Genomic DNA, 24,685 nt, shown 5'->3' on the forward strand with positions numbered 1-24,685 from the left:
TTTTTAATGTCAAAAAAACAAAACTAGAAAATTCAGTACAATGTACTGATGAAATGCTATTAACAAAATGACCAGAGCTGGGATTTTTTCCCATATGCAACTGGTCTCCAAACAACATAATTAACGATAACATTCCTATATACTATTGAAATGTATTTTTTTGGTGTAATGGCTATGCCTACCATAGTCAATTGTTCATGATTCATATTTGGTGCCAAGTGCCCATAATAAGCTTTAGGCAACATTTTGTAGAAAATTATCTTCAGGCTTTCTTTCTAGATACGCTGAAATATCTAAAATTTAACAACGATAACAAAATCCATGTGTCATTTGCCACACTGGAGGGAGAAATGCTCTTGGCAAAGTTTGAGCTAATTCGTCCTGCGCCGAGGTGGCAATGTTGGAAGTAAAGGATAATTATAAACACTGGGTTGTCTGCAACTGGGATCGTCCAGCTACATCAGATGTCTAGATCATGACAGTTGTTGGGGCTGAAATGGTTTTGGGTTAAAGGGATTGTTATGTTGTGCAGAGAGAGACAATTATTTTGAATATTGAAAATTACCCTAAGGCGTGAACAAATGTCCCTCTCGGTTATAAGCAATTGGTTTCGGCTATATGGATTAAAAACTGTCAGCATAACAAAAATCTCCGCAGTGAAAACTCCCTACCTTCGCCGTCTGGGCTGCAGAGGGCAGTGGGACGAGCGAAACAAGTGTTAGGAAAGTCGTTGGACTTAATCTTTCCCTGGTGTAACCGAAGTGCAGGGGGGATCGGGCCCCTTGTAGACAATCCAACCCGCGGGACAGCGCAGGGCCTCCCCGGGTGAGCTTCCCGGAGCTGTCCTGTAGGGGGAGCCCGCGGACTGGCCAGGGCTGCAGGCGGAGGGGATAACATTGGCCCGTGCTGGGCGTGAGACGACCCCCCGCACCGGGAGGCAGCGCTGCTCTCTCAGGGGAACTCTGCGGAGCAGCCTCGGGAAGGGGAGGAGGCGGCCGCTTGCCAGGCAGGATCTGCCGCGGCTCCCCACTGCGCGGCGCGCTCTGGCAGCGGCTCCGGCCAACTTTGCCGGTCCGGGGGCCGAAGTGGGCTCCCGGCGGTATCCCTCCGCCCGCAGCACCATGAGCTCCGACTGCACCAGCTACCTGAGCGCCGACGGGGCGTTGGTGAGCGGCTTCAGCTGCCCGCGGGCGGACGGCGAGGCCAGCGCCGTGTACTGCTGCGGCTTCCAGGACGTCAAGTACTGCTGCGATGACCCCAACAGCTTCTTCCCCTACGAGCACGGCTACATGTGGTGGCTCAGGTGAGAGCGGCTCCCTCAGCCGGCCACGGGGGCGCAGACCGACCCGTCCCGGTTGCTGGGTGACGGGGTCCGCACGGGGCCGAGGGCACAGACTGACCGGCACGGGGCGTTGGGTGGGTGGGGGGCGGTCCGCGCGAGCGCACAGACTGACCTGGCCGTTGGGTGAGGGACGGAGGGTGCGCGCGGGAGGCGGGGGCACAGACCCTGCAGCCCTACCGTGGGCACTACATGCTGGGCCAGGGGCATAGGCTCTCCAACTGGGTGCTGGGTTGGGGATACATGGCAGGGACAAGTATCAGGAGGTAGCCCTGTTAGTCTGTATCCACAAAAACAACAAGGGACCGTGTCACAGAACCTCCACCACTGCCTTGGGCATCGGGGGTACCTGCAGGGATAGAGTCACAGGAGACTTTCTACCCAGCCCGGGGATTGCTCTTAGACCGGGACAGTGTGAAGGAGATTTGAACACTGGGGAAGAGGTTTAAACGTCTCGTGGAAAAACACTTTTTCTGCAACACAGGGAGAGTCTTTAAAAAGTGACTGGAAACTAATCTCCTGTGAGGGAGTATCCCTCCCACCTAGTGTGAGACTTGGCAGCTCTGCGCTTGTTATCCTGGGCCTGTGAAAGGTGCTATGTTTGTTCAGCTTAATTTGTGTGAAGTTTGTTTTGATGCGATTTGCTTGCACCCAGATATTTTTAAGCTCTCTTTCCTCTGAAGACGGTAATGGCAGAATTACAGTTATTAAAATTAAGGGACTTTTTAAAAAACTCCAGGCACAGGATAAGAATTCAGACATATTAAAATCTGTACTACAGCTGATGAAGAAAATTCAGTTGAAACGGTTTTGCAACAAACACTGAGATTTTTTTTTTTTTTTTTCAAAAAGCATCTACTTTTTGTGGAAAACTGAGTTTTGTTTTTCAAAAAATGAAAACTCAAAGTTTTTGGCTTTGGAAGGACACTTAGTTTTCTGACAATGTCAACATTTTCTGTGGAGATCCCATTTTCTGCCCATCTCTAATCTTTACCTACTGCTGTAAATTGGCTCATAAGAGACCTTTGTCAATTTTGGCTATCTACTTTCAGATGCCACTAGTAAGATCATAGCAGTTACAAAAGATGTGTTAGGTTGAGTCATATGTGCTTGTGTGAGGGCCCCATGTTCACTTTCATTTTGGAACATGCCTGAATCTCTCCCAGCAGTGTCTCCTTTCCTCTTTGTTCAACACCGGGAATCTGTCTGCAACTCCTTGAAGTGCAACTTGAACTGTTAAAGTGTTTGAAAATAATACTGTGCAGCACACTGAAAAGAAAGGAAACTGGGATTGTGAAAACTGCTTTGTGCAAAGGAAGAAATTGTGGAGACACTAAAAATAGTATATTTTGTTGTCTTGTGCAGTAGAAGATTAGTGTCCTTTTTATGCAGTAAAAAACATAGGGCAAAATTATCTGCTTGCATACTCTATTGAAGTCAATGGAATTACACCAGCAGGGAATTTGATCCTGAAATCAACAGAATTACAACAGTAGGGGATTTGACCATGAAGTCAGTGGAATCACAACAGCAGGGAATTTGGCCATAAGTCTTGAGGATGTCCCTATTTGTTCCTCAGCACCCTGTCACAGCTACCAATTCCAGCTAAGAAGGTTTGGTCTGGACTCCATCGTGATTGTTAGAATCTTTTCTCAATCAGCCATAGGATCAATATCAAACAAAATGAGTCTTTCCCTCCTCACCCTCCCAAGAATGAATGTATCACCTTGAAGCACTTGTCTAATGCTGGTGTGCAAAGAGGCTGCATCCATGAGAACAAAATATTTCAGCAAGCTGACTCCTCCTTAGGACATTTTTACCAGTGCTTGCCTCCAGATTGTTAGGTGGTGGATACTCATGTTGCAAGATGAATCATTGCAACCAGAGGGACTAGTTCTAGGGCCAAGATTTATATGCAGTCACTTGGTAAAACTCTGGTGGGAGTCTAGGGAGGAGGGAGAGTGCCACCAGTAATAAGTCATGATCCATTTTTCTGGGAAAACCACAGTTCATTCTGCAAAGTGGATCAGATGTTCTATGCTTTTATTATATTAAACATGCAAGTAAAATTCATCAGAAAAATAATGTACAATTTTAATTGTTTAACAATGGGAATATTTAATTAACTCACTCTCTGTTTGCAACCATGACTCCTTGTGTTGTGATTCTATTAGCCTTCAGAGACTAAGCAGGTTAGCTTAGGTGGGAGACCTCTGAGGGTCACTGTCACCTAGGTCTTCAGAACATGATTTTTGTGATTCAGTGTCTCCTTCCACTTCAGTTCATTAGGAAGCTAGTGTCCCAACATAGTGCTGTGGTGATGGTTTTTCCAGGTGAGATGTAATATTAAGGTTCTCCTTCCTGATACAGTCTCCACAGAGCCCTGGGTAGGAGTCACCTGGCCTAGCCTAGCCACACCACATGGCCACGAATCTATTTGAGCAATAGAAGGCAGTTAGGAACTGTGAGCAATTCACTTAAGCCCAATAATCTAAAGACTGAGGGTCTAAGTATCCCTTTCCCTCTAACTATCCATCAGCTCATCTATCCAGCTGCAGTGGTCCTGGAACCAATGTTTCCATTTCCCTGTCATGTGTACTATTTAGAGCAGGGGTCGGCAACGTTCGGCACGTGGCTCGCCAGGGAAGCACCCTGGCGGGCCGGGCCAGTTTTATTTACCTGCTGACGCGGCAGGTTCGGCCGATCGCGGCCCGCACTGGCCGCGGTTCGCCGTCCCGGGCCAATGAGGGCGGCGAGAAGCGGTGCGGGCGAGCGATGTGCTGGCCGCGGCTTCTCACCACCCCCATTGGCCCGGGACGGCGAACCGCGGCCAGTGGTCAGCAGGTAAATAAAACTGGCCCGGCCCACCAGGGTGCTTACCCTGGTGAGCCGCGTGCTGAATGTTGCCGACCCCTGATTTAGAGCTAGGTATAAATAGTTATTTACAGCACTAGCCTTAGTGTAGATTAAACTGAATTGTAGGGTTTTATTTTGTTAGATTTTTTTTATACTGTTTTGGTTGGAGTAGGCCTTGCCCAAGATAAGAGACTTCTAAGAAACAGGGTTTGAGAGGTCTTCCCCTTACTCCCACAATGTTCTCCTTTGGGGAGTAAGGGAGGTGGGTGGGTTTTGGAATGGACATGAGCAACACATCTCAAAGAACATCTGTTATGAAAAGTAGGTAACTGTTTTTCTTCTTCGAGTGATTGGTCATATCAGTTCCAAGTAGGTGACTCCCAAGCAGTCACTCGGAGGAGGGGTCAGCGTTCACTGAGTTGCAGATTGTAGCACAGCTCTGCCTAAAGCAGCATCGGCTCTAGCCTGCTGAGTGATGGCATAGTGCGATGTAAAGGTGTGAATAGACTACCACGTCGCCACCCTGCAGATGAAGTTTACACTCTCGTGGAGTGAGCTGTCAACAGTGGGACTGGTAGCTTTGCTAGGTGATACACATGTGATACAAGCCGTGATCCATTAAGAGATCCTTTGAGATGACACCGGTAGCCCTCCATCCACTCCACAATTGTGACAAAGAGCAGGGTCGAATTCCTAAACGGCTTCATCCGCTCGATGCTAAACACTAACACCTATCTGACATCCAGGGAATGGAGCATATGTTCTCAGTTAGTGGCATGTGGCTTAGGGAAGAACACTGGCAGAAAAATGTCCTGATTCGCATGAAATTGCAAGACCACCTTTGGGAGGAAAGCTGGATGGCTGCAACTGCACCTGGTCCTTGTAAAACACAGTATAAGGAGGCTTGGAGGTCAGGGCCTTGAGCTCAGATACCCTCCTAGCTGAAGTTATAGCCACAAGGAATGCCACCTTGCAAGAGAGGTAGAGGAGAGAACATGTCACCAGGGTCTTGAAGGGAGTCTCGAGAGCAACAGATTGAGATCCCATGGGGGAATCGGTCTTCTTACTTGAGGATACAGTCTATCTAGGCCCTTGAGGAAGCAGCCAACCACAGGGTTAAGCAAATACTGAATGGCCCGCTGAGCTGGGATGGAAAGCTGAAATCACAGCCAGGTACACTTTTATTGATGATACTGCCAGCCCCTGCTGCTTTAAATTAAATAAATAGTCCAAGATGAAGGGAATCGAGGACTGCAATGGAGGAGTGCCCTTCTGAATAGACGAAATTGAAAATATCTTCCACTTAGTCAGATAAGTTGCACGAGTTGAAGGTTTTCTGCTACCAAACCTCCCTGACCGAGTCTGTGCATGTAAGTTCTAACGGGTTCAGCCATGGAGCTTTCATGCTGTGAGGTGGAGAGACTCCAGGTTGGGGTAGCCATCGTACAGGTGGCCGAATCTGCCGAGTCGAAGGCGGCCTGTAGCGAGGTCCTTGCAACCACCTTGTCTTCCTCCAAGACTGCACCAAACTTGGAGTGGGAGTCCGTGGAAAGCAATTCCTGGAACTTGGCCAAGTTATTCCAGGAGTTGTAGCAGTAATGGCTGAGGACCGCCTGCTGGTCCGCTATGCGAAGTTGGAGACCCACGGTGGAGTACATCTTCTGACTGAAGAGGTCTAGCTTGTTAGCCTCTTTGGATTTGGGGGTAGGCCCTGACTGTCCCTGCCGCTCCTTGTGGTTAGCTGTAGGTGGGTAAAGAGATGCTTGAACCCTTTGTGCCGTCCAAAGTATTTGTGTTCCACCCCCTTAGCTGTGGGGGGATAGAGGTGGGTATGTGCCACAACACCTTAGTGGTGTTTTGGATAGTCTTGATGAGGGGCAACGCTACCCTCAAAGGTCCTTCAGTGGGCAGAATGTCCACCATCGGTTTGGTCTCCTCCAAGACCACCTCCGCCTGCATATTTAGGTTCTGGGCCACCCTCCTAAGTAGGTCCTGATGCGCCGAGTCCATGGCAGGGAGCGTAGTAGAGGTACCCGGCACCACCTCATCTAGGGAGGATGAGGACGACACCCTGGGGGGCACTGGGTCTTCTTGACCTTCGACTTGCAGGGATCCCCCTGTGTGGCGATCCCTTGAGTGGCGCAGAGGATAGCAGTAGTGCCCAGTGCCGCAGCAGTGTCAGTACTGGAGCCCATGCTGGGCCTTGCCTCGGTGCTGGCGCCAACCTGGGCGTCCATGTTTTGCCCATGGGGAGGCTCCCGAGTTACCAAGATGGCCGAAGGGGGGATCTGAACCTCCGAGGCCACCGACAGGGATCTGGTCCCTGGGCTTGGTGGTAGGCCCACAGTGTCCAAAAGGGCCACTGGGCCAGCCCCTGCCACTGTGGAGGCCAGGACATCAGAGGCACTGGCTGCCCTATGTCCTGCCTCAGGCGGTGCTGGGAACGGTGCCAGGAGTGGTACCGGCTATGCCTGGACACACAGAGGTCCATCTCCAACTCCAGAGAATAGTCCAATCGTGGTGACCAGGGTGGTGCAGACCAAGACGGTGCCGGGGAATGATGCTGGGGAATGGTGCCGTGGCGAGGGAGATCAGCGCCGCATCGTTGTAGGCTTGCCCCTGGATGGCACGGTACCTCTCTGTAGAGCCGGTGCCAGAGCAGGAGACTATGCAGTCATAGCAATCAAGTCCCTGGCTGCTTCAAATGTGTCTGCTGTGGATAGAAGGTCTATGTCCTCCTCCAGGTCCTGTACTGGGGAGTCCACCAGGACCGGACTTGACAGAGCTCCCTGTGAGGCTGGAGTCAGTGGTGCCAGTATAGACTGGACCAAAACTGGGTGTCCTGACGCAGGCCGCATCCCACTGGTGCCTGCTCACTCCACTAATTTAGTGGGGGAGCGCCCCCTGTCCGTTCTCTTCTTTTTGTGCGGCACCAGCGAATGGGAGCAGTGCCTTGCACTGGCACTGGAGGTTGTCTTCAGCGCCGGAGAATGGCGGTGCCAAGATTCCTTAACTGAGTCCTTTCTCGGTGCCGAAGCCTCCTGCATCGAGGCAGGCACTCCGCGCACAGAAGTTCCAGGCGTGGGGTCAGACGCCGCCTGGGCTGGCTGGGGACAAAGGGCCACCTCCATCAAAAGGAGCTTCAGTCGAAAGTCCTGCTCCTTTTTAGTTCTGGGCTTGAAGCCCCTGCAGATCTTGCACCTGTTGGATTGGTGTGCCGCGCCCAAGCACTTCAGACAGGAGCTGTGTGGGTCTCCCTTTGGCATAGGCTTCAGGCAGGACCCACACGGCTTGAAACCTTGAGACCGAGGCATGCCCCGGTCCCTGGACAGGAGCAAAAGATAGTGTGAGGGGGAACCCCCAGTTAAAACCTGACTAACTACTAGCACTAATACTAACTACAACTTTTAAAACTATTTACAGAAAAAAATGGATAACAGTCCACTAGGGAATCACTTGCTAAACGCAAGAGAGAGAAAGCGGCTCCAATGACCATCAATGGTGGTAAGAAGGAACTGAAGAGGTGGCGGGTCAGCAGGGACCTATATACACCGCTATGAGGGCGCCACTCCAGGGGGCTCCACAGCCAACCCAACGGGTACTGCCAAGGGAAAAACTTTCCGATGACTGTGCACACGGCCGTACACAACTACTTGGAATTGATATGAGCAATCGCTCGAAGAAGAAAGCATATCTCTTTCGGTGTTCTGGTCACAGGCTGTACAAAGGGCTATAGAATTCCTATGGAATGTTTCTTTTGTAGTGTGTCCTTAGAGCAGAGTTTAACTGCCCATGTCCATCATATAAAACACCATGGAAAAATATTTTAAAATGGATAAATGGAGTTATTAAAAATATCTCCAAGCAGAGCCAATTAATAAATGTTCACAAATACATCTATCTCCAAGAAATGTTAATTATGTGGAAATTGCGAGAGAGATCATTCCTTAAGTCACAAGTCAAATGACCGCTCACAATCACTGGGACACTGCAAATCCTACAGCTTCCCAACACTATGAGAATGGTTTATAGTACATGCCATAGTTTACAGTATACAGTAACTCCCCACTTAAAGTCATCCCAGTTAACGTTGTTTCGTTGTTACGTTGCTGATCAATTAGGGAACATGCTCGTTTAAAGTTGTGTAATGCTCTGTTGTTTGGCAGCTGCCTGCTTTGTCCACTGCTTGCAGGAAGAGCAGCCCGTTGCAGCTAGCTGGTGGGGGCTTGTAACCAGGGTGGACCGGCAGCCCCCCATCAGCTCCCCACTCCCCTAAGTTCCCTGTGCTGCAGCCGCCCAGCAGGCTAGCAATTGCCGGCAGTTCAGCTGTCCCTCCCCCCACTGCCATGTGCTGCTCCTGCCCTCTGCCTTGGAGCTGCTCCCAAAGACTCCTGCTTGCTGTGCAAGGAGGGATGGGGGGGGGCTAATGTCAGGGTGTCCCCCTGCTCCTGCACCCCGCTTACCCCGTCTCCATATAGAGCAGGGAGGAGACACAGACAGAGAGAGACAGAGAGAGCTTGGGGCAGCAGCTGCTGTCTCAACTTCCTGATCCACTTAAAAAGACAATGCACTTAAGAGTGGGTCAGCTTACTTAAAGGGGCAGTGTGCATCTCTCTCTCTCTCTCTATCTCTCTCTCTCCCACACACACACAAGGTGTGTGTTTGTCTCTGTCTGCTATGCTGTCTCCCCTCCCTCCTGTTTGTGCTGCCTTGTGTGAGAGGCTACATTAACAACAATGCGTTAACCCTTGGGGGCTCAGCCGAGTGCTAGTTCATCATTTAGCAGCAAGGCATTCCCTGGGAAATATCCCTCCTTCTTCCACCCTCTAACTTCACCACCTCAACCAAGCTTCACAATCATCATAGCTGTGAACAGTTTAAAACGTATACTGTGTGTATATCTATATAATATAGGTTTTTTGTCTGGTGAAAAAAAATTCCCTGGAACCTAACCCCCCCATTTACATTAATTCTTATGGGGAAACTGGATTTGCTTAACATTGTTTTGCTTAAAGTTGCATTTTTCAGGAACATAACTGCAACCTTAAGCGAGGAGTTACTGTAGTTCTATCCCAAAAGAGTTAAAAATGTCTAGCCACTGAGAACAGTTTGACTTGTTTGTATTTGTTCCAGAGCAGAATCTATATCACATTCATTATCAAGCACTTTTAAAACAACTAACTTTTAAACTAATCTCTCAAAAGTTTCTTCTAGTTCTGGAGCACTTTTAAAACAGTTGGGATCATCACTATCCTTTAAATACTGTGGCTACTAGGACTTAGAAATTATATAACATTTCAAGGGCCTGATTCTCTACTGCTTTAGCCCTTGTGCAGTCACAGTGGTGCTGAGGGTGGGTGCAAAATGCTACTGCTCTGATTTGGTAAAATTTTATCCCACATGACACACTGCACTCATGTGAGTGACTACACCAGGGGTAAAGCAATGGAGAATCAGGCCTTACAGCTTCAAAGCAATGCACAGTAATCAAATAATGAATCAAAATCCTACTAGAAGGGCCACCTCTAAAAGATGACTCTGCTTTGGCTGTTCATTGCTGTTCTGCTTGAAAATACAATTCACGGAAATATTGTTTTCATGAGCTTTCTTTGCAACCATGTCTTTACATGAACCTGGGGAGTGATTGAGACTAAGCTGAGTAAGCTAAATGCATGATGTATCCATATGCAGTAGTTAGAAGGTAACTCAGTTTTAATTGTGTTTGCTCTATAATACGTACCATTTTAAATATTCAAAGTTCTTAAAAAATGCTGCATAATGAATCCTCCCAATGCATTTGGGAGGGGGTGGCTGGCCCGTCAAGGGCACACAGGAAGTTGGGTGTCAGAGCTAGGATTAGAACTCAGAAAATCCCGTCTCCAAGTTCTGTGCTCATTACACTACTAGTCATGCCTCTCTAATCAATAGTAGTTACCCTTCCTAACATTTGCAGGACAGTTTTTTTTTTTTTCTGTGGGTCTGTTCCGTGGTTAATTATAGAGTCCTGAACATCCATCATGAGTATTTGATGCTTTCTCTCACTGATTTTTTTTCCTTCCAGTTATTTTTCTTACCCACTCCTCACCTCTTTCTTTCTTTCATTTTGTTACAGCATCTCTGTTCTGTGGAATTTTGCCTTCCCCTCCCCCCCCCCCCCAAAAAAAAAAAAAAGCTCAGTTGCTTTCTCATAGCTTATTCATTATTGAACTCTGGCTTGCTGTCTTTTCAGTCCTCGTTTTCCTTTATTGAGACCTCATCCCTTTACCTATTTCTCATTCTTCCCTGACTTCTTTTCTCACAGATGCTTTCACACTTTATTTATTTTGGCCTTTTCTTTCATGGCTTTTATTTCCTCTTTCACATCAGAGCCTGGCTTTTATTACAAAGGATTCTATGTATGAAGGTCTATGTAGCTGAACCAAGGCTTCTGTATCTTTATGGATTTATTGGCTCCAAACCTGAACTGTGGCTGAGAAATGCTCTGTGTAGTTCAGGGGAGAAGTGCAAAGGTGTCTTTATTTAAGCCACCTTTGTGTGCCCTCAATCCTGGGTTGATCTACACCAGTCTGGTACCATCACATAATTTAGCATGGCCTTAGTCTGCTCTAAATTGTGACAACTCCCCGTGGCTTAACTGTAACAACTGCTAGCTATACCAGCTATGCTCCTTTTCCCTAGCCACTCCCCCTGCACTAGCCAGTGAGAGGGGGTTGGGAGAGGAGCAACTACACAGGTTCTAGGCAACCCAAATATCCTCCTTTGTGGATTGATCCTCTGATAGCCATTTATGCCTGCTTTAAGGCAGCCTTTCATGAAAGGCTCCTTAACAGATACTAATACCGTGATGCTTGTACTCTGGTTTCCCTTTAAGTGCAACACACAATAAAAGTTTAATTAAGAGAAAGTAAATCCAAATGACCAATTTCTTTCAAATCAGTGCCCATGAGCTAATGCATGGGTTAACCAGGAGGGGGAGCTGAGATAACAAAACAATTAATAATTTGTCTCTGTCCAGCATCTCAGAACCAGGAACTCCTCAGCAGAGTTTGTTTTTTCAGTACTCTTGGTTGGTGCTTCCACAGGCAGTAAATTAAAGAAATACCAAGGAAGAAAATAATATTTAATAATTTTGCTTATGAAGTATATAATTATTTATTAAAAGCTTGGAAGTAATTTACTCTGGATTTTTATGGTGGGTTTTTTTCATGGATTACTTGTTTTTGGACCTTTTAATGAAGAAATAATAATAATATTAAAGAATCTATTGCAGATTCTAACTTTGTATCCATTTCTATTTTTCTTAATTAATGTTTGTCTCCAAGAGCATAATTGCCATTTCTATAGCTGACTAATTTGCATTCTCTTTCATCAGAATTCTTTTGGATAGAGCTGATTATTCTTGCTGAAGTGTTACTTCCATTCTAAATCTGTTTTCCATAGTGTTAGTAAGAAGACATGGGCTGTTGCACAGCTGTGCATCTCTGTCATGCCCGATCTAGCCAGTACACTGGAACAGATGACATAGTGTATGCATTAATTTGAGAACTAGCCAATTGAGGCTCAATCCAGATTAGACTAGGAGATTGTTGTTAGATTAGTGGAAGCAATCAGAAGTATTGGTAAGGATTATATCTGCATCCTGATTGCCATTTGTTATGCAAAATCAAGGTTACTACCAGGTGGTTATCCAGCAGTTGGGGGCGAAAGCACTTTTTTACATCTGTGTTTATCAAGAAGGCTGTGCACTTCCCTTTCGAATGTCCTGTGATCATTATCCATACGTCCTCAGGATTATATTATTGCAACATGCTGTGCATGGGCCTACAGCTTGGGGCCGTTCAGAAGCCAAAGTTAGTGCAAAGTAATTGTTGAGTAGTGTTTCAAACTGACAGCTCATCACACCAGTGCTCTGCACCTGCTGCCTGTGGGCTTCTGGGTGGAATTGAAGGTGGTGTTTTTGACTTTTAAAGCCCTAAATGGTTTGAACCTGGCCAAAGAGATCCCCTGTTTCCTTGTGTGATACCACTACAGCTGTATCAGTGAAGGCACTCGAGTTAATACCCCATGGCTTAAAAGGGAGGGATGAGAGTAGCAGAACATTTTCTGCAAGTGACCCTTAGCTGCAATTCACTGCCCCCAACAGCCCATATTAATTCTCAGGTTTGAGGGGAAGGCATGGGCTGTTATGCAGATCATTATTGTTATTTTGGCATCTTATTTTTGGCAGATGTTATAACATGGTTTTTAATATTGCTTGTAGGAAGCTTTGTTAAAGTATTAGAGCTGAGGAAAAGCATTTCCAAATAATCTAAATACGTAAAATTCATAAAACCTTTAAAAAAGCTTTGTACAAAACCAGATTTTTGTGTTTTAGAAAATCAAAGTTGTCATGTAATCCTCAATTGGATGGATGTCTTTGAGATGTTTGAAGGGATCTGGCTGTGAAATATCATGGTTATGGATCTTGAAAAGTAGACTCAATATACACAGTGTCTTAGTTTCCAACTAGTTCCAACAAAAAAGCAGCAGCAAGGTGCTATTCTCCAGATGTCTGCATCTGATTGTGATTGTTCTCATAGCTGCAAGTGATTCACTGATTCTTAGTGATAAGTTATAAGGCTAAGATTTTGTCATGAGTATTTTTAGTAAAAGTCATGGACAGATCATGGGCAAAAATTCACGGCCCGTGACCTGTCCCATGAATTTTACTATGTAAATACCCTTGAATAAAACTTAGCAGCTCCTGGGGCCCCGGGACACCACTGCTGTGGGGGCCTAGAGGCCGACAGCTAGCCCCTGCACTGGCTGCAGGGGCTGACTGCCCCCAGCCACCCCTGTTCTGAGGCCCCGGGGACTGCTGCTCAGGCACTCTCCAAGGCCAGCCGCCCCGGGGCTGCTGCTCAGGTGCTTTCCCCAGGCTGGCTGCCCCTAGGATCGCTGCTCAGGCGCTCCCTGGGCCGCCCAAGCAGCTGTCGGTGCGGCTAGCCCTGGAGTAGCCCTGGGACCGCTGCTTGGGCGCTCCCCAGGGCCAGCAGCCTGAGCAGTGGTTGGTGTGGCTGGTCCTGGAGCTGCACCCGGAAACACTCCTTGGACACCCCCCCTGGGCTGCCCCTGGGACCACTACTCAGGCGCTCCCTGGAGCCAGCCACTCTGGAACCACCTGAACAGCAGCCGGTGCGGCTGGCTCCGGGCTGCTCCAGCTGTAGCCGGTGCAGCTGGCTGTGGGGCGCCCGAGGAGCGCCTGGTGAGGCTGGTCCCAGGGCGCCTGAGCAGCTGGCCCCGGGATCAGCCACATTGCAGCTGTGAAAGTCACGGAATCTGTGACTTTCTGTGACCGAATTGCAGCCTTAGTGATAAGAGGGGGCTAGGACACGGTAGTGTTTCAGATGTAGAGAGCTTCCTTGGTGTCATGCTGTTCTATACCCCTTTACTTGTGATGAGAAATGCTCAACACTTCTCCTGTTGCAGTAACCCTCCTTAACGTTTCCATTTTTACCCTGAATGGTGGTTTCCATGAGCCATGTAATGATAGCACAGATGTACTGTATAAAGAAATGCTTCCTGAGATTAAATGATGGGTGTGTCAGTAAGTTGCAGCTGAAGAGGTAGTAGCTGGATGTAAATGAATTAATGTTCAGTTTTACACTGCTCCTTTGCAGCAGTGAATACTGACAAAGGGCCTAGAAGCAGCAAATTGGTCTGTCTTAAAAACTTCTTACATTAAGACAGAGGCATAACAGGGGTCATAGTGTTCCACTCTCCCCTGCAAAGCTACTAGCAAAAAAGAGTGGTGCTGTTTGAATCATTAAATAAACTCTATTAGCCCTTTTTTTTACACACATTTCAGAACCAAAAGGGGAGAAGGCTGTGACAAATATGTATCTGCTATATCAAACATGTTCCTATTAGGTTTTAAAATAAGTGTATCTTCTTGAAGTACAAAAATTAACCTTCAATCTAAAATATTTAATACCCTTTATGTTTCTTCAGAGAAGAGAGTCCAGAATGAAATATTTGCATGGACTCCTAAGCAACCTTCTAGGAGGTTGGGAGCCTTTTCTTTTATAGTGCAACATTGGAAGAAACGTTTTTTCTTTCATCCTTTAAATCAAAGTTCCATGGTAGAAGTGCCAATAAAATCAGGGACGATTGGGATAAAAAGAAATGGTTAAAACCAGTAATTCCCCAGTACTTTTTATTGATTTTTCTTGTTAGTGTGCCTTTGATGTTGTCTGATTTGATTTTTAAGAAGTCAGGGTCATTTCTTCCAGCCGTTGCACACACAGGAACTGATTGCTGCAGTAAATGATGAGCATTTCCCAGCACAGAATATATGTTTCTTTACATTTTTCTGATGACTTGTTTGGAGGCGGGCTCAGGAGTAGAGAGACAGTTATCTCACGAATACCAATTTTACATGGGTGTTGCTTCAGTGGAGTTACTCCTGATTTACATCACTGTAAATGAGAGCAGAATCAGGCCCAATTAGCACCAGGTAACATGATAAAAGCACTCAGCTGCTGTAAAATGGCTTAGGTACACTGAGGAACTTTACACCAACTAAGGATCTGGCCCTAAATCTGTACACATAGTAAAAATGTAAGATTGTTTCCCTGCCCTATTAAATACAGGTAACCTCCAGATCCCATGTTGGTCATTTGTTTGACAGGCATCACAGATTAGTGTGTACACTTAATCACTTTGTTTTCTCTCTTCTCAGTGTTGGTGCACTTGTGGGTCTGTCAATAGCAGCGGTGGTCCTGCTTGCTTTTATCATCACCGTGTGTGTTCTCTGTTACTTGTTTATCAGTACGAAGCCACGCAGCAAGCTGGATACAGGTTTAAGCTTGCAGACAGCAGGTAAGATCAGCTTTGTGGTGTTGACATCATCTGCAGCAAATCAGGCAGCAGGGTGTTGTAAAATCTCAAACCATTCCTGTTATAACTCCTTAATTAAAGATTATGCAGGATATGCTGAGAGTTTTGTTTTTAACTATATCTCTAGGTATTTAAAATCCCCATCACAAAAGAACATCTGTTATGCTGGATTCGCCTTCACCAATTCACTGATGGAATAAATCTTTATCTCTTCAGGGTAAAGGCTCTTGCAGGGTTCCAGAGCCCATGCTGTAGCCCAAGCCCGAACAGCTACATTGCAGTCTTACAGCTCTGCAGCCCGAGCTATGGGTGTTTTATTGCAATGTATACGTACCCTTTGTGACTTGGCCAAGGTCATACAGGAAACCTGTGGTGCAACATCCTTTCTCTCAAGTAACCTGTCTTACCTTTATAGTTAGATAGAATCTTTGCAATAATTCCTCTGTGAGAGGGCTGTTTATCTCTGTTGTAAGGTGTGACCAGGCCACTGCCTCAGTTGGTAGCATAGGTCAGCCCTCTGGCCAAAACCAAAATGTCTTCTCCTTTCTGGGGCCACAAACGCCCAAAACAAATTCCAACCTAGAGCCTTACACTAAACACTCTCCTGCAGGAACTTTTAGTTTACAGGAGTAAAGGAAATTCAGTTACAGTCCATGTTATTTTTTTAAAGACTACATTGTCCTTGTGTATATAAGTGTTAACCCCTTCAAAATTCAGGACTGGGGGAATCAGTGGAATCGGTGTGTGAGAGGGGTGGATGGATACTGTTGCAGCTGTGGAGGAAAAGGGGAGTTTAAGCTGTGAGGAGTGAGAGGTGGGCAAGGGAGGCTCCAGGCAGGGGAGGAATATGGTGGAGCATAGCTGCTGCACCATTTCATAGGAAGGTGCAGCATATTCTCCCCTCCATGGCTAGTTGGTGGGGAAAGGAATCAGCAGCTCTACCCTGTCCCTTTTGAAGTGACTGGCATCCCTGTGGTTGAGAGCAGTGAGCAATCCCTGAGCTCCAGGACTGGAGTTGTGGCCGCTTCTGCTCAGCGGTAAAAGAGTAGTTAAAGGCTCCTTTTACTCTCCCTGCATATCCCCCTGCACATGGCCCCACCAGTCTGACAGCATTCTGAACAGTTCAACTATGTGTATTCACCATGTACTCTTGCTCATATTAGCTTGGACAATTCTCTAGGTCAGGCTTTCCCACTCCATTGCAAAGTGGTGATAATAAATTACATTTTATGATGGGCACGAACACTGTTCTTTAAATCTGAGCCTCTGTTTAAGCCTCCTGTGATGTATTCAAACTCAGACTACAGGGACCTCTGGGATGGAATATGGAGACAATTACAGACTTATAAATTACTAGTTAGGGCTTGAAAAGAATGATTTTTAATCCAATAATTAGTTATTTGTTAATACAAAATTAGGAGATTGGACTAAGCAAGGTTTCATAATTTCATTTTACAAGGAAAAGCTTAGCCTGAAAAATAGCACATAAACTTCTTTGTCCTCCATTATTAAAGATCTCTAATGTGGATTGTTCAGATAAGCCAATCATTTGTCTGTAGCTGGTAAAGAATTTTTTTTAAACTTTTTTTTTTTTTTTCTGGAATGCCATTTTGTGAAAATGAGAGGGTAATTTTTGAGGAATTTTTTGGTTTTAAAAATTTTTGGAAAAATGTTCTGATATTTTTTTAAATGAAAAATTCTGTTTTTTCACTTTGAAACAACTTTTCATTTAGAAATGTAAGCTAATTGTCATTAAAAAATTTGAAAATGTCAAAATCAAATGTTTTGGTTGACCTGAACCCAAACATGTTTCTGATTGTCACTTTGCAAAAAATGTCAAGGTTTGGAATTTTTATTTATTTATTTGGTCCTGATTAAAGACAGGAACATTTTCCAAAATCTCAGAATTTTTCCAAGGACAAGAAAACAGTTTCCTGCCCAGCTTCACATGATTCTCTTGTACACTAAATGCTCTTCTGAATGGGCCCAGGCTGCATGGAGGAGGAAGCTGCCTAGTTTGAATGCAGAGGGCCATAGGTGCTGGAACTAGGAGCGCTGGGGATGCTGCCGCACCCCTTGGCTTGAAGTGGTTTCCATTCTATACGGGGTTTACAGTTTGGTTCCATGGCTCTCCGCACCTCCATTATAAAAGTTGTTTCAACACCCTTGCAGAGGGCACAAGAGCCAGACATGGGGGAGGTGGGGACGAAGGGAGTCGATTGGGACAAGAAACTTGCAAGGGAGGGAGGGGATTGGGACTGGAGGCTTGCAAGGGAAGGAGAGGGAAACTAGGACTGGCAGTTGGGTTCTGGGGGAGACTGGGAGCAGACTCTGAAGGAGAGACTAGGAAATGGGGAGGAAAACCTAGTAGGGGGACTCCGAACTAGTAAGTTTGGGGGGGGGGAAGAGAGAAGAACTGAGATTGGACAAGGATCCAGAATGCGGGAGTCTGGGAAAGACTGGGCAAGCAGACTAGGACTGAGAACCAGTGGCTTAGGGAGAAGGAGATGATGGGGGGGAGGGGAGGCATAGTTGACAAGGGGCCAGGTGCAGGAGGGAGAATAAGGACTGGCTAGGCAAAGACTCTGGAGGAGCACTGACAATGGATGAAGAGCCTGGGGAGGGAGTTTGGGAGAGGAAGCCAATGTGGGTGAGGTGAGAGCAATTGGCCACAGTGGTAGGGAACTGGACTGGCTAGGCAAAGAGTCTGAGAAAAAGGGAATTGTGTGGAGTGGGGATTGAAAAAAGCTGGGTAAAGAGACTGGAACTGGAAATAAGGGAAGACGGGATGGAGGAGTCTGGAGAACTGAGACTATGACTTGCTGGGTAAGGAGACTGGGATGAGTAGCGTGAGGAGTGGAGACTGGGACTGGGTAGGCAAGGAGAATGGGACTGGGATGAAGAGACGGGACATGACAGAAAGGGTCACAGCTGGTGGGAACATTCATAAGAATCTGTGCCCACCAGAGCACATTCCCCTCCTGAGCAGGGACTGGAACCCAAGATTCTTGAGTCTCACCATTTTTCTGTTGTCAGCAAATAACTGTGAAACTTGCTGGCAAAGTGCTTTAACGTTGCTAGTGAAGACATGCCCTAAGCATGTATCTGGTGAGATATTTCCAGTAGGGATAGGGAAGGATTAATTACATTGTACAAGACACTGGTAAGACCTCATTTGGAATACTGTGCACTATTCTGGTCACTCATGTCAAAGAAAGTTTTATTCAAACTGGAGCAGGTGCAGAGAAGGGCAATGAGGATGATCAGAGAAAGGAGGACCTATCTTACAGGAGAAGATTAAAAGAGTTTGGCTTGTTTAGCATAGCAAAATGAAGACTGAAAAGAAATATGATTGCTCTCTATAAATACATCAGGAGGGTAAACACCAGGGAAGGAGAAGAGCTATTTAAGATGGACAATGTTGGCACAAGAACAAATGAGTATAAATTGGCCATGGATAAATTTAGGCTGGAAATTAGAAGGGGGTTTCTAACCATCGGAGGAGTGAGACTCTGGAACCGCCTCCCAATAGGAGTAGTGGGAGCAAGAAACCTAACTGGTTTCAGGATGAAGTTTGAGAAATTAATGAATGGGATTATATGACAGGGATGCCTGAGGTAGCAGGGGACTGGACTTGTTGACACAGGATGCCTCTTCCAGTTCTATGTTCCCATCCTGATGTTTATCTTTTTCTAACATGTCTCTGTTATCCCATCATAGGGTGTGTGTACATTGCAATGTTAGCCCAGTATTAGTAGAACTTAAGTTGGCAGACCCTGTGTTTGTTAACCTAGGGTTTGAGCAGCTATACTTATTTGTAACCTTAGGTTAGGAATTGTTGAACCCTGGGTCCCAAACTGAGGCTCCGGAGTCTACACTGCATTGTGCAGGCCCAAAGTCCAACCACCCATATCCCAAACTTCCTTCCTCCCAAAATGTGGCCTCTCTAGCCCTTTGTTCATGGTGCAGTGTGGGAAAACTTGACTGTCCACCAAACTTGACTGTCTAGAGGACAAAGAAAGTCACCCCATGGCATTCTTTTGGCAGACTCACAAAGAATGAACCCAGTGGGGTTGCATCTACACTGCAAAGCAATATGGCTTGAACCCTGGGTCCCACCTTGACTCAAAGGATCAGACCCTCCACCTCTGTGGGGTGCTGGGACCCTGGATCCAAGCCTGGGTTGGGGTGATTTGTGTGTAGATAGAAGGGGGGTTAGGCTTGAGCCTGAGTTTGAGCTGTGGGTTTACACTGCACTATAGACCTACCCATAGCAGAGACCAAAAAAAGACCTCCGCTATCAGGTCCTCTAATCCAGTGGCTCTCAACTTTTCCAGACTTCTGTACCCCTTTCAGGAGTCTGATTTGTCTTGCGTACCCCCAAGTTTCATCTCACTTAAACTACTTGCTTATAACATCAGACATAAAAATACAAAAGTGTCATAGCACACCATTACTGAAAAATTGCTGACTTTCTCATTTTTACCATACAATTATAAAATAAATCAATTGGAATATAAATTAAATATTGTACTTGCATTTCAGTGTATAGTATACAGTGCAGTATAAACAAGTCGTATGAAATTTTAGTTTCTACTGACTTCACTAGTGCTTTTTATGTAGTCTGTTATAAAACTAGGCTAATATCTAGATGAGTTGATGTACCCCCAGAAGACTTCTGCGTACCCCCAGGAGTACACATACCCCTGGTTGAGAACCACAAATCTAATCCATGCCATCCTCTCAGCTAGTGAAAGATGGTTCCCAGTAGTGTGTTTTGTAATGCTTTGGGCAAGCTATACATATTTATTTATTTAACCGAGAGAAGCATATTGCTGTTTGTTTTACTGAAATGTTTTTGTTTTTCAGGCAGAGAGACTAGAGGGAGTTCCTTGTGAAATATATAGAGGTACTGGACTGGATTCCCACAGTGCTGCAATACGGTAGGTACAGTGAGAATGTTATTCACCTTTCCCCACCCTCCATGCCCTCAGTTCTCTAAGCAATGTGGTGGGCACAGTCATTTTTCAAAATGCTATAAATTCCTACGTGGATTTTTAGGATGTTGAAAAATGATAATGGCAGAGAGTGGGTAACTTATACACTAATGACCCCTTATCACTGGGTCTGCTTGATTCACCCAGAAATGCTCCTTCGTAGTAATATGCTGAGAGAGAGCATTCCCCTCATACTGTAGTTACATTAGTGGCCAGGAGGCACCACGGCTCACTTATGAGGCAGCCAGTGTGACCTCGTTTGGGAAAGGATTCTTTGGTGATGAACAGGTAAAAAGGCATTTGTGTAAGAAAAATAGGGACTTAAATATCAGATGAGTAGTTCAGCATTGTTCTGTTTTCTGAATATACAGTCTGTACTGTTGCTATGCCAAATCTCAAAGAGAAATGGAAGGGAATCTTGCAAAAACCCAAGTTTCTCATTCTGATTTCACTGCATGCTGGAATTGTTGTTGTAAAAGGTCAAGTTGTCTGCCTCCCAGACCAAGCTAGGAAGCATTCAAAATATAATGAATGTGCTTCAGCCTTGAGAAGGAATTTATAAATAATTTGCAGTATATTACGTGAAATGAAACACAGTTCTTCTTTTTGCTTGGAGTGAAAGCTCATGGCTAAGCATCTATAGAGTGCGTGCAAGGCCATGGACCAACAGTGTCCCTCAAAGAGGAGAGGGAACCTTTATGGCTCAGCAACTGTCCTTGGAACAACAAGGCTATGCAATAAACACATATACAAGCAGTGAGAAATCCGTGCCTTATGTTACTTTTACATCCCATTTAGCAAACTGAACCAAATGGTATCTCTGTGCATTTCCCTTCATCAGCAGCATGAAGGAGGTTGGCTTGGGTTGTTTTGCTACTTGTTTTTTTGTTGAAATATTTATTATGACAAAACTCATTTTGAAATACAGCATTGTACAAAGGCAAAAGACCATTTCTTCCTATTGTTGCAAAATAGATGATTTATGGGAGAATAATGCCATGGTAAGATTAAAAAGGTTCCTGAAACTAGAAAGTCGCCCATAAATAAACAAGTCATTTGTTTTGTCTTATTCTTTTCATTACACTGTGGGTTCTAAGATTAAAAGTCCCTGCAGCCCAGGTGGCTTTAAGCAAGTTCCTCAGGTAAAAGTTTACTTTGACCTCAATGATTTATTCTGAGGCAGTGAGACCTAGTGAACAGATTATGAGCTAGGACCTCCTAGGTTCTAATCCTGGCTCTCATACCGACTCCCTATGTGCCCTTGAGTAAGTCATGCTCTCTGCCTCAGTTTCACCATTTCTGACATAGGGATGATGATGATAACTCCCTACCTCCCAAGGGTGTTATGAAGAGTAACATTTGTGCAGTGCTCTGAAATGTAGCATGTTAAGTGGTGTTGCTTATTGAGAGGGAGGGAAGGGAAGAATCATGTGGATTAGACAAGGGAAAAGACCCCTAATTAGGGAAGGGGGACTTCAGTGAGTTTGGAGTTCTAGTTCAATTTTGATAAAGACCCAAAAATTCACAGATTAACTGAGCCTCTTGAGTCTACAAAACTGGGCTAGAAATACCATGAGAATTAGCATTCATATGAGGCTTCTTGTGGGATTTCTGTTTGGACTGGAAATAGGAAGAGCCTCTCAGTATTTAAGCAATTTGGCTTCTAGCCCTGTCAGGAATTAAGAAAAAAAGGAAGCGTTTGCCATGAAAGTGAAAAATAATGTGGTGATGTGGGAAAGTTATCTGAACTTTTCTGAACCTCAGCAAATATTTGGTTGAAGTTTTGGGGGGAAAGTTGGGGTCCAAATTGCTTTCTCCCATCCCTGCTTTAAATATTTTTCAATTCCTTTAGTTGCTGGATTTAAAAAAGTCATTTATTTTACAATAGGCCAATATGTTTTGATGTCACCAGCTATTACCAGGAGCTAACCCATAGTGGCAGGAATTATCCCCCAAAGCCTATAAATGACCCCAGATCTGTCAAATTCCATCCAACACTCCAAACCTTCACTTGCCAAAGAAAGCTACAGAGAAGATGATGGATTTTGCTTAATGTGCATACAGTATTTCACCCACCTAATCCACCCTTCTGAAAATAGTAGTAGAGCACACCCCTTCCCCCAGTGAACTGATTCTGGTTTCAAGTACAAGCTTGGGAAAGGCCTCTCAACCCACTCACACTGGCAAGTGTTTAGATTACGTTAGTGCAACATGTGGTCACATTCAAAATATAACTCAATTAGATACAGTAACTCCTCACTTAAAGTCGTCCCGCTTAACGTTGTTTCGTTGTTACATTGCTGATCAATTAGGGAACATACTCCTTTAAAGTTGTGCAATGCTCCTCTCTTATGTTGTTTGGCTGCCTGCTTTCTCCACAGCTGGCAGCCTCCCTACACACACACACCCCCCAGCACCTCCTGCCCGCCGCCGCCGGCAGACCCCACGGATCAGCGCCTTCCCCCCCCACCCCCGCCTCCTGCCCGTGGCAATCAGCTGGCTTGTGGCGTTTTGGAGGGAGGGGGGAGGAGTGAGGATTTGGCATGTCTCCCCCCTCCCTCCCCTGCCTCCTGAACGCAGCAATCAGCTGGCTTGCAGCGTTTAGAAGGAGGGGGGAGGAGCCAGGACGCAGCGTGCGAAATAAAGGGGGAGAAGGTGGGGGGGGGGGAGAAGAGGCAGGTCAAGGTGGGGGCTTGGGGGAAGGGGTGGAGTGGGTGGGCTGAGGGTTGAGCCCCCCGCCCCTGGTGCTTGCAGAGTAGGGGAAGCTGCCCTAGAACCTAACCCCACCCCCACCCCCATTTACATTAATTCTTATGGGGAAATTGGATTCGCTTCACATCATTTCACTTAAAGTCACATTTTTCAGGAACATAACTACAACATTAAGTGATGAGTTACTGTAGACTGTGCACTGACTTTATTACTCCAGAGGCCTGTGGGAAATATCCTCACCCCAGCTAAGTAAGATTAAAACTCCACAATGTGACCAAAACTTTGCCTCTGGGAACAGAATTTTTCTCTTGTTTTTTTTTTTTTTTTTTTTTTTTTTTTAGCCATGCCATGCTGATGACTGTCGAGGAGCTAGTCTTTAACATCCTGTGATGTTACCATACATATACTGCATAGGCATGGATTTCTTTGCATCTATTTGGCAAGCAGAGAATAACTGAAATATTAAACTAGCAAAATATCAGCATCAGGTGCAGTGTTTGTGTTTTGATGAAAAGTGCTGGGTAAACAGCTCTGCAGACCAAAATCCTCTGTTTAGCCCTAGAACAGCTACAGCCTGAGAAGCAGCAGTGCAAGCTTCCTCCCATCATCCCACACTAGTCTCTGTCCTGGAAGGATCATCTCTGGGAGCAAGAAGGTAATTCATTCTTGGTGTCCATTCACTCCTTGGTCACTCTGCCAGGGTTACCCACACAGGGATCAATGCAGGTAGTGATTTTTGTGACACGGACACACATATCCACTAGGAACTGGACTGAAACTAGCTGTTAACTTTTCAGGTGCCATTTCAGCCACTTCCAACCTGGCCTTCATTAGAATCTGTGACTCACGGATGAAGATCTTCGTCTCCCATTATAAGTCCCCTGCATGCCCTCTTGTTTTTTCGCTAATGAGAAATTCTGGTGGGGGAGGGATTAGTGGTAGTGGGTGGAATCTGTGGCATAAAGAATTTGCTGTGCCTTATATTTTATTTTAAGATAGCCAAGGAGATTGTTATAATCCCTTAACTTCTGAAGTGCCATTAGCAATGCCATTAGCAGTGTATGTTGCAGTCTCAGAGGGCACTGAATATAGATGTTAAACTACACAGTCTTCAATGCAATTCTCCTTGGTCATTTCAATCCAAGTATATTTCTAATCTTTATGCAGAGGGCCAGCACAAGACATGGCAACCATTTAGGTTCCACTTAAGCCCTGTTTTGAGTACTTATGTGGATTTAAGTGGTGCATCAGTCTTGTAGGGGCTGTCTGTGCAGAGGTGGATTTCACTCACAATGAGCAAGAACAAATTTTATAAACAAAATCCTGCTGTTCTCTGTGTATATCTAAACTGTGCTTGCAGTTTTCCAGGCATGGAACCGCATCCTTCAGAAGGCACCAGCTGAAGCAGTGCATCTGCAGAGCCAAATGGATTCAGGAAATGCTTCCTTAGCCATAAGCTGGACTGTGATAACCAGTCCCCAGACCCTGACAGACTTTCCAGAGGTGTTTTATGGCAACAGTAACCACCATTAACATCTGGGGCCAACATGAACATAAGAACATAAGAACATAAGAAAGGCCGTACTGGGTCAGACCAAAGGTCCATCTAGCCCAGTATCTGTCTACCGACAGTGGCCAATGCCAGGTGCCCCAGAGGGAGTGAACCTAACAGGCAATGATCAAGTGATCTCTCTCCTGCCATCCATCTCCATCCTCTGACGAACAGAGGCTAGGGACACCATTCTTACCCATCCTGGCTAATAGCCATTTATGGACTTAGCCACCATGAATTTATCCAGTCCCCTTTTAAACATTGTTATAGTCCTAGCCTTCACAACCTCCTCAGGTAAGGAGTTCCACAAGTTGACTGTGCGCTGCGTGAAGAAGAACTTCCTTTTATTTG

At 45.8% G+C, this 24,685-nt stretch overlaps 1 protein-coding gene across 1 annotated transcript; it reads left to right on the top strand.

Moving 5' to 3' along the window:
• The first annotated feature begins 1,115 nt into the window (after positions 1-1,115).
• Positions 1,116-24,328, top strand: SHISAL2A (shisa like 2A). The gene is made up of 5 exons (XM_065410113.1): positions 1,116-1,303; positions 14,916-15,055; positions 19,943-20,016; positions 23,339-23,437; positions 24,143-24,328. The coding sequence occupies exons 1-3, from the start codon at positions 1,122-1,124 to the stop codon at positions 19,969-19,971; spliced, it is 351 nt and encodes a 116-aa protein (XP_065266185.1). The 5' UTR covers positions 1,116-1,121; the 3' UTR covers positions 19,972-20,016; positions 23,339-23,437; positions 24,143-24,328.
• Positions 24,329-24,685: the final 357 nt, after the last annotated feature.

This window comes from Emys orbicularis, chromosome 8 (genome assembly GCF_028017835.1).
Source record: "Emys orbicularis isolate rEmyOrb1 chromosome 8, rEmyOrb1.hap1, whole genome shotgun sequence".
Classification (NCBI taxonomy): Eukaryota; Metazoa; Chordata; order Testudines; family Emydidae; genus Emys; species Emys orbicularis.